The sequence below is a fragment of the Salmo salar genome, chromosome ssa03 (genome assembly GCF_905237065.1).
Source record: "Salmo salar chromosome ssa03, Ssal_v3.1, whole genome shotgun sequence".
NCBI classification, from domain to species: domain Eukaryota; kingdom Metazoa; phylum Chordata; class Actinopteri; order Salmoniformes; family Salmonidae; genus Salmo; species Salmo salar.
The window spans coordinates 12,022,042-12,032,524 of record NC_059444.1 but is presented as its reverse complement, the minus strand read 5'-3'; the positions used below and the strand labels follow the sequence as shown (position 1 = coordinate 12,032,524).

Below are 10,483 nucleotides of genomic sequence, written 5' to 3'. Positions count from 1 at the left end.
GTTATTTTATGATGGAAGGTTCTTTGTAGATCAGTCAGTCGGCGGTCGCCTGCACTGCCAGCTGCAATGTCGAACAGTGGTAATGATGACCAGACAAACTGAAGTGGTTGCTGGGACTGTAGGAGAGCAGCAGCAGCTGCAGCTGTGGGATTGCAGGGACTGTAGGATCGCAGGGACTGTGGGATAGCAGCAGCAGCTGTGGGATAGCAGGGAATGTGGGATAGCAGCAGCCGCTGTGGGATAGCAGGGACTGTGGAATAGCAGCAGCAGCTGTGGGATAGCAGCAGCAGCAGCAGCCGCTGTGGGATTGCAGGGACTGTAGGATCGCAGGGACTGTGGGATAGCAGCAGCCGCTGTGGGATTGCAGGGACTGTGGGATAGCAGGGAATGTGGGATAGCAGGGACTGTGGGATAGCAGCAGCCGCTGTGGGATAGCAGGGACTGTGGGATAGCAGCAGCAGCTGTGGGATAGCAGGGACTGTGGGATAGCATGGACTGTGGGATAGCAGCTGCCGCTGTGGGATAGCAGGGACTGTGGGATAGCAGCAGCCGCTGTGGGATAGCAGGGACTGTGTGATAATGGGGACTGTGGGATAGCAGCTGTTGCGGATCGCAACCAACTTAAAGGTACATACACCGCCACCATAATAGGTACCAGTTGAAAAAAAATCAATGGAAGTACAGTATACTGCATATGGAGACTGTTTAGTGCCAAAAATAAAGGGTTTGTTACATCTGCGCCTACCACACCCTCTACTGCTCATCCTGTGTCTCCCTAACCTGCCGACACTCCCCCAGTACTCTCTCCCTTTCTCTCTCTTTGTGTGTGTGTGATTGTGTGGGTGGAGACAGGTGTGCTGGAGTCAGAGCAGATCCCCACCAGCTGCAACCTGTTCCATAATCAAGACCTCTACAAATACTCAGCCCTGCCACTTCCACACTGCCAGATCATAGACTGACTGAGCAAAGGTTATGTTTTTAGCTGTTTGTTCCTGTTTTCCCTTGTATAATGTATGCCCATGGGCGACTTGTCTTGGTACCCCCTTTTCCCACTAACAAACAAACAGTCAACACTACAACAAAGCAATACTCACAGGTACCAGACAAATGTGACATGTAATGGGCAACACAAATGAGCGATCTGCATACAAAGAGAGAGAAATAGCAAGCGCTTGAGACAGAGATTTAAACACAGAGATCGAGCTCACAGAGAGAGATTGAACTCCAGAGAGAGAGATTGACTGGGGTTTTAAACCAAAGGAAAGGGATGTGATAGGGTAATGGAAAAGGTGCAGGTGTCTTCTGATTACTGACTGATTGGTGACTGATTGGGGAATGATGATTGTCACCTGTGAGGGGAGAAGGAGAGAAAAGAAATACACACAGGACACACCATCAGGATACCTATATTCGTAACAACCTTGGTTACTTTATCCCAGTCTCCTCGTCTGAGTCTGCTCTTGGGTTCTCCTGCTCCGCGTAACAGGGTTAAATGCATGTAAAATAATAATAATAAAAAATACTGATATTTCTTACTGTATATCTCTCAGATATAGGACAGACACTTCAGAAAAATGTCCTTAAATGTTTTTTTGGGGGGGACTATCTTTTCCATGTAGTGAATCTGTTATTCAATGTGATTGTATCGGCTAATAGCAGTAAGCCCCCCCCTCCCCAAAGAAAGCATTTTTTTGGTGATTTTTTTTTATACTTCAAGGGGTCTTAAAATTCTAAATCAAATAGCAAAAGGATCCTTGGTATGACCTTTTTAAAACAATTCCACATAACTTAGTAGAACCCCTCTTATGGGTCAATTTCTTATACCACCAGAGGACAATGTTGGCTAAAATATGGAAGGCAAACTGATTACCTTAACAATGTGTTATTATCTTCAAGCTGCATCAGGTTTATTATTCTTATAAATTGTATGTTTTAAGGAGAGTGGATTTTACTCTCTCCTTACACAATGTGTTTTAAAGACAGAAACAGGAAGAGGAAACAGGAAGAGGACACAGAGAGGACCATTTTGGGACCGAGGGTGGCCTATTTTAGCACAGTGATCCGATTATTATCTGCTGCTTGATTTAAAATGTGTGCAATTAAAATGAATTGATACTGTAATGACTACTCTGACAATATGATGACCATTTAGGCTCTGATTATGAGAAGCACATCACAGTTCGCTCAATACCTGCTAGCTTTAAATGTTTCTTTCAACCTCTGTGCAAAATGTATACATTCTGTAACCTTATGGTCAAGTCCAATAGTTAGTCAGCAAGCATGAATTGGTATTCGGTATTGCTAATACATACAAGAATAATACCATGGCACTTGCTTCATAATCATTGTTTAAGGACCAAGAAGTTTTGTACAGTAGATTTGTATGTAGTAGCCTATGTATGAAATATACAACAATTTGCAGTCCGGTTGCAGTCTGAAATCAAATATAATTTTATTTGTCACATGCGGTGAAATGCGTGAAATGCTTACTTACGAGCCCTTTCCCAACAATGCAGAGTTAAAAAATAAGAACATTCGCAAAAAATAAATAAATAGTAACACAATAAAATAAATGTGGTGTGTCCTCTTCCTCTATAAATGATCTTTGATCCATATGCAGACTGGGAAGGTTGTGTGCATCTTCAATTCAGATTCCAAATCACTTTTGTTTAACCAGACACCTCCTTTTCCCAACACCCTGACATCCAATGACAATGTCCCTATCCCAGGTCTCACACTTTGTTTCAGTCACAGTCTGGTGTGATAAATCTCTAAATAATCCATGCTTTTGTCACTTTGAGATTATTATTTTTTTTACCTTTATTTAACTAGGTAAGTCAGTTAAGAACAAATTCTTACAGTGGGTTAACTGCCTTGATCAGGGGCAGAACAACAAATTTGTACCTTGTCAGCTCAGGGATTTGAATTTGCAACCTTTCAGTTACTAGTCTAACACTCTAACCACTAGGCTACGCTGCCGCCCGAAAGATTAGACTACTGCAATGCTCTACTCTCTGGCTACCTGGATAAAGCACTAAATAAACTTCAGCTAGTGCTAAATACGGCTGCTAGCATCTTGACTAGAACCCAAACATTTGATCCTACTACTCCAGTGTTAGCCTTTCTATCTAGCTTCCTGTTAAGGCAAGGGCTGATTTCAAGCTTTTACTGTTAACCTACAAAGCATTACATGGACTTGCTCCTACCTGTCTTTCCGATTTGGTCCTGCCGTATATACCACACGTACGCTACGGTCACAAGACGCAGGCCTCCTCATTGTCCCTATCATTTCTAACGAAACAGCTGGAGGCAGGGCTTTCTCCTATAGAGCTCAATTTTTATGGAATGGTCTGCCGATCCATGTGAGAGAAGCAGACTCGGTCTCAACCTTTAAGTCTTTACCGAATACTCATCTCTTCAGTAGGTCCTATGGTTGAGTGTAGTCTGGAACCAGGGGTGTGAAGATGAATGGCAAGGCATTGGAGTGAAGAACCAACCTTGCTGTCTCTGCCCCCCCCCCTGGGATTCTCTGCCTTTGGCTGTCACTGGCTTGTTAGTGCTCTCTCATGCTGTCCCTAGGAGGTGTGCATCACATCTTGCAAGGCTTTTTCTCTCGCTATACTCGACTTGAGTGGGTTGAGTCACTGACGTGATCTTCCTGTCTGGTTTCGCGCCCCCTCGGGCTCGTGCAGTGGGGGAGATCTTTGTGGGCTATACTCAACCTTGTCTCAGGCTAGTAAGTTGGTGGTCTGTTCAAATCAAATCAAATTGTATTGGTCACATACACATATTTAGCAGATGTTATTGCGGGTGTAGCGAAATACTTGTGTTCCTAGTTCCAACAGTGCGGTAGTATCTAACAACTCACAACAATACACACAAATCTAAAAGTAAAAGAATGGAATTAAGAAATATATAAATATTAGGATGAGCATTGTCGGAAAGGCATTGACTAAAATACAGTAGAATACAGTATATACATATATGTAAATATACTGTATATACACAGTGTCAGTCTGTCCTGTTTGGTGTCATTCACCTGTCTTATCTGGCTTCCTGTGTGATCTTAAATATGCTCCCTCTAATTTTCCCATTTCTCTCTCTCTCTCTCTCGCTCTCTTTCTAGGACCATGCCTCAGGACTACCTGGCCTGACGACTCCACGCTTTCTCCATCTCCAGTCCACCTGGTTGTGCTGCTGATCCAGTCTGCCTGCGGCTAGGGAACCCTGACCTGTTCACCGGACGTGCTACCTTGTCCCGGATCTACTGTTTCGACCTTCTCTATCCCTCTCTCTCTCTCTATCTCTCTCTCTGTCTCTCTCTCTCTCTCTCTCTATCCCTCTCTCTATCCCTCTCTGTCTCTCTCTCTCTCTCTGTCTCTCTCTCTCTCTATCCCTCTCTCTCTCTCTCTCTCTCTCGATCCCTCTCTGACTCTCTCTCTCTCTCTCTCTCTCTCTCTCTCTCTCTATCCCTCTCTCTCTCTCTCTCTCTCTCTCTCTCTCTCTCTCTCTCTCTCTCTCTCTCTCTCTCTCTCTCTCTCTCTCTCTCTCGCTCTCTGGACTGCACCTGCTGTCTCAACCTCTGAATGCTTGGCTATGAAAAGCCAACTGATATTTACTCCTGAGGTGCTGACCTGTTGCACCCTCTACAACCACTGTGATTATGATTATGATTTTTATTTGACCCTGCTGGTCATCTATGAAGGTTTGAACATCTTGAAAAACAATCTGGCCTTAATGGCCACGTACTCTTATAATCTCCACCGAGCACAGCCAGAAGAGGCCACCCCTCAGAGCCTGGTTCCTCTCTCGGTTTCTTCCTAGGTTCCTGCCTTTCTAGGGAGTTTTTCCTAGACACTTTGCTTCTGGATCGCTTCCTCTTTGGTGTTTTAGGCTGGGTTTCTGTATAAGCACTATGTGACATCTGCTGATGTTAAACGAGCTCTATAAATACATTTGATGGATAGATTGATTGATTGAATCTTGGCTGCAATATCTGGCTATGATTGTGTTATCAGATGAGACCTTGCTGCAATGTTCAGTGTAGGTGGAGAGTCATGGTCGATGCCCTAACACGCCACAGGGGGATGAAGAGGACTAAGGCCGCACCCCGATTCTCTACTCTCCTCCAGAAGGGTACTTGTACTTATACATGGGATTGATGTAATCATTGGCTGGAGGAATTTTCACATCGCTAAATCCATGATTATGTTTTTTTTTTTAAATGTACAATAAATCATTATAGCAACAAGCTAAATTACAAGTACAACTTACAATGGAATTATTAAATATGAAATATTACAAGTTTACAAATATACATCACCATCAATATATACAAATAACACAGACACTTGAAGTCAGTAGCATTTGTCAGTTGTTTATCGGGTGAACCATTCCATGTGAGGGAGTGTTCAAGTCCATTCCATGTGAGGGAGTGTTCAAGTCAAGTGCACACTTCAAGAGAAGAGCAGAGAATTGGATTTCCTGAGTACATTTTTGTTGGAGTCTGAGTCAGTCACTCTCAAGTTCTTGTATGTTTTCCTAAGCCCCTGCCACCAGCACACAGGTCCTTGTAGTAGTCAGACTGAATGAACCGAGGATATGCATCGTTCTCCATAAGGCTACAGACCTTCCTCTGGGCACCGTCAAAACAAGATGGCGTTGGTTTGTGGAGACTCTGAGCAATGGTGTCTCTTGTGTGGTAATCGATGTTGACCTGATTTGAGAAAAAAATGCAATAATCACACTCAACACAACCTTAAATAACACTATTTATACACTATTATCATACATGTCAGTCGTTCTTCATCTAATTTGGTTTTAGATGTAGGTTACTTTTAAATCTATTATAGTTTTCCTTCATGTCATCCTGGAAAGTTTAAAGATTATATTCTCCCACTGTGCAGCAGTTACAGAGTTACTCATTGGGAATTTCTAAATATGATTATTTTGAATCTGTATAACTTGCCACTCATTTATTATCACTATAAGGAACATGAAGTGATATACATGATGGTACTGTGATAATGATAATATAATGTGTTTTTACCTCCATAGGGGAGTCACTTTGGATGAATTCTTCATAAATGCTAGCAGCTTTCCAGGCAAGCTTCTCTGGACTGGTGATGGACTTGAACTCTTCACAGGCAAGCCAAAACTCCAGATTCTCCTCACAGAACTCAGACTTCAGGAAGACCCGAAATGCCACTTGGCCACCTAGAAGCAAAATGGAGAGAAAATATTTGGGTTGATTTAGGCATAATCTGCAGTCTGGTAGTGTGTTTTATATATTTACAAAAATATGTTGTATATATTTACTGTATATATAAAACAGAAATTACATTTATGATTGAGTAGTTTCTCTAAGGATTGTCCCCACTGTTTCGCCTCTTTAACAGATTGTCTGCGAATAAAAAAAAGAACAAAAAGAGGTTGAAATATAGGAATAGGTTAATTGAATTAGTGTTGCAAGGTATACTGGTACCACAGTAATATAATCAAAACATACTGTTTCATATAATACTACAAACATTTTCGGCCCTACCATTCTAAAGAACCCGCTGTCTCCTGTTATGAAATGTTTACATTGTCAATTGTTTACGAGTTCAGTAAATGTTTAAAGCAACAGCAACTAGTCTCTTGTATGCACCGGTCCAATAATGTCCACTTCACTTTCATGGGCTTATCATGTGTGGCAGCTGTGATCAGCAAGCTGTAACACCTGCCAGCCCTCACCCACCTGCTTCTCTCTGTCCACTCTTCCTGCATATCTACTCCTCCCAGGGGCGGAAATCGCGGGGGGGACGGGGGGGACACGACCCCCCCATCCTGGGAAAAATATGATTTGTCCCCCCCAATATATCACTGAAAGATAACTATGTAATTTAAATAATATTAATAATACGCAATGAAAGCAATTGTGCTGATTATAGACACTTAATAGCGCGTTTTTAAGTTTCAAAAGATTGCGACCCCCCCACCCTTTTCCTCACAATGGTTTGATCCACTGCCAGTTCCTTAGCTTGCTAGGTAACAGAGGCACTCAATGAACGTAACTGACGTGAGGTTAATCCAGTCAATCGCGCACACACACTAGCTGAATATGCAGAGCTAGCGCGCAAATATGAACTATTAAGCTAGCTAGTACCTATTCCATTTATGTGGCCTCGTTAAAGATGGAATCTTTGCTATCGTCAATTTATTCCAAGATCAGCATGCAGATGATGTAAGTTAGTGCTTCAAAGTCCCTGTGATAAGGTTAGCGATAAACTGAAGTCCAAACTGAACAGAACTACACTCTCTTCTACCATTGTCTTAAATATATTTAATGGTCTCGTTGCAAAAGCTAAATTGTCGCAAGGGAACTTTTATTTATTTATTTTATTTAACCCGGGTAGCAAAGATTATAGCAAACACCACTGAAACTGAATTGGTGCTCGCTAGCTTTGCAAATTCAGCTATTGTTGGAAGCCAGCCAATATGAAACAAACTATTAAAATTACAAAAGGTTGCAGCATATGTTGTGTAAATGGTGAACTCATACAGCTGTCAACTCTTGTCATTTTAATCCGTTTCACATTTGCTAGCTAGCTTTTAGATCGAAGCCCAAATAGAATGATAAAAGATAAGATGATAGAAGCCCATCTCCTACTATAAATAGCCTAAACACTGTGTGTGTGTGTAGCCAGCCAGCCAGGTAGAAAAATGGCAGAAAAATAAAAGACGGACATCAGAGTATTTTTCAGTACACCAAAACGCAAAGTAAGAACACTAGTAGCCTAATATCTCAAAGACTAGTTGATAAAATGTTCATAAGAAAGAAAAGTAAATTCTAATGGAAGTGTTTCACAATGATGTCATTAGGCAGAGCAGGCAACAGATGGCACACAGACAGCAGAGTTGGGGACAGATATGCAGGGACAGACTGGCAGAGACAGGGAGTCTCAGGTAAGTTTGTTGAGTCTTTGTTTGGCAACGTTATGAAAGGTTCTCAATTTTTTAACTTGTAAAATAGGAACATAATTGGAAAATGCCATGGATACCCCCACTCTCAAATTAAACTGGTGACTGAACTAAGATTTGTTAAAGGCAATGGTATTGCTGTTGTGAGTAGTTGTGTAGTTTTGGGTACCGGTAGTTAGGAGTACGGCAAACACCTTATTTCTTTGGTTCCTCAATATACATTTACCATATTACAATGTAGGCTATGTGTTACAGCACTACTTTTGGTGTCCCCCTCAGGAATTGCTCTTGAGAAAATTTCATGTAATTGTCCCCCCCAAAGTTGATATCAGATTTTCGCCCCTGACTCCTCCATCAGTTTTTAAAATAGAATTGAGCCTTGATGGCGAGCGGGGATGGAGATCCTGATCAGTCTTCTGTTATTACATTGGTATGTTTGATACACTGGAGCAGTGCGCAGAGCGAGCAAAGTTGATACATTGTATATAATTTCATCCTGACATAACGAAGAGCACAGGCCAATCTGAGTATAGGGGTTGCAAATTCGCTGTCACACAGCAGTGCCAGAGAGGAAAACCCGCTTCGCGACAGACATGCTTGCAGCTTTAGAGCAAAGAAAACGGCTTGTCTCTATCTCAAACGGTTCAAAAATATATTACTCCTATAAACGGAGCTACCCTTTTTTCTTCCTGATATTTCACAAACCATGTCGCGGGCGGTTTTAAACTAATCCCGGCCCGTTAATTATTGCTTTGATAACAAACATCGTTATTCAGTCATGTTACCTATCTAGCTAAAAACCTGCTAACTTGACAGTAGGTCTGGGCCAATTTGATTGGCACAGGAAGAAATAAAAAGGGTCTTGCAACTCATGAGATGTGCTTCAAAAGGTAGGATTGATTCATATAGGCCAAACTACATCAAAACTCTCTCTTTCTGACGCTCGTTACATTCTGTTCGGTGCCTTACGTTTTCAAAGTTGGTAGCAGTGTGTGTGTCTGGGAGAGAGGGAGAGAGGTGGGATATCATAAGGTGAATGCACCAATTTGTAAGTCGCTCTGGATAAGAGCGTCTGCTAAATGACTTAAATGTAAATGTAAATGTGTGTGTGTGTCTGGGAGAGAGAGAGAGAGAGGGAGGTGTGTGTGTTAACTGAAGAGTAGAAGGTTTCATGCAGCGTTTTCTCCTTACTGCTACAATGACATGCGGATCATTATGCATGTATATTACGTCCTCCCAATTCCTCCAGCCAAATCATAGGTAGGCCTTTGCAAATTTTGGGGCGGCAGGTAACCTAGTGGTTAGAGCGTTGGATCGAATCCCCGAGCTGACAAGGTTAAAATCTGTCATTCTGCCCCTGAACAAGGCAGTTAACCCACTGTTCCTAGGCTGTTATTGTACATAAGAATTTGTTCTTAACTGACCTGCCTAGTTAAATAAAGGTAAAATAAAAGAGCCATTCTATGCATTATTCTATTATACAGTGAACAGTGTGAAGTTAATATGTGTTGTATTGAGTAACAGTGTGAATGTCTGTGACGGGTTTGTTTTGTAGCACATGCACATAACGTTGATGGTATAATGACAACATATTTAAAATACATACCAGAAAAATGATATATACATTTTTTTCAGTGTCACATACCTGTGCATTTTCTTCTTTGAGTGAGGTGAGGGACTATTGAGGAAGTTGTGGAGTCTCGATTTCCAGGGTTTATGCCTGCAGAATAAATGATAAGAATACAGAAAGAATGTTCAGTGGTCTTTTTAGAAATGTATTATAGTACACTTATTTATAGCCCAGTCACATTACGATGTTTCATATGTGATGAATTTATGCAAATGTAATACAATACAAATGTGCTCATAATGCCTCTAACAACTTTTATTAAAAATAATAATAATAATTACAAAACCAAATTACATCAACAACTTACAAAAGCCTTTTGGTCTTGTCAAGGTCTTCTGAGGCTTCCTCACAACAAAAATCCATTTTTTTGTGTGTGTGTGTGTGTGTGTGTGTGTGTTCAATGGCTAAATACTGTGTACCTATCACCCTCTCAACCCTGTTCGTTGAGGTTCCAGACCCAATTCTCAAGGAAGCTCGGTGAATTCTTTATGCTCTCTGACGCAGCCAAGAATACCCAAGCTCCACCTGCATCTCAATCCTGATTGGCTCTTCTCCATAATCACGGGGAAATCTACACTCAACAACCAGCGATGTTGAGTCCCTGAGCATTGTCCCAAGATAACAATAGCTCAACTGAGTCCCAGCCAGCACATTTGGTTCCTTTGAAATTATGCAAATATGCAGTACCAGTCAAACGTTTGGACACACCTACTCATTCGAGGGTTTGTCTTTATTTTTACTATTTTCTACATTGTAGAATAATAGTGAAGACATCAAAACTATGAAATAACACATGTGGAATCATGTAGTAACCAACTGTGGTTCCTTAACTGTTCTCCTTGGAGGTTTTATTAACACTCTGAGAATGGACATTATAGGTTTATTTGGAGG

At 41.6% G+C, this 10,483-nt stretch overlaps 1 protein-coding gene across 1 annotated transcript; it reads right to left on the bottom strand.

The window, feature by feature from the left end:
- Window positions 1-5,357: 5,357 nt before the first annotated feature.
- LOC106598560 (regulator of G-protein signaling 2) lies at window positions 5,358-10,213 on the bottom strand. The gene is made up of 5 exons (XM_014189599.2): window positions 9,900-10,213; window positions 9,608-9,682; window positions 6,342-6,403; window positions 6,050-6,216; window positions 5,358-5,716 (listed from the first exon to the last, which is right to left on the bottom strand). Exons 1-5 carry the CDS (start codon window positions 9,953-9,955, stop codon window positions 5,522-5,524), a joined length of 555 nt encoding a protein of 184 aa, XP_014045074.1. The 5' UTR covers window positions 9,956-10,213; the 3' UTR covers window positions 5,358-5,521.
- Window positions 10,214-10,483: the final 270 nt, after the last annotated feature.

Coding starts and splice junctions, on each gene's coding strand:
- LOC106598560 (XM_014189599.2), bottom strand. CDS start 9,955: ATGGATTTTTGTTGTGAGGAAGCCTCAGAAGACCTTGACAAGACCAAA. Junction 6,404..9,607: donor TCAAAGAAGAAAATGCACAG/GTATGTGACACT, acceptor TTTTATTCGCAG/ACAATCTGTTAAAGAGGCGA. Junction 5,717..6,049: donor AAAGTGACTCCCCTATGGAG/GTAAAAACACAT, acceptor TTCTCAAATCAG/GTCAACATCGATTACCACAC.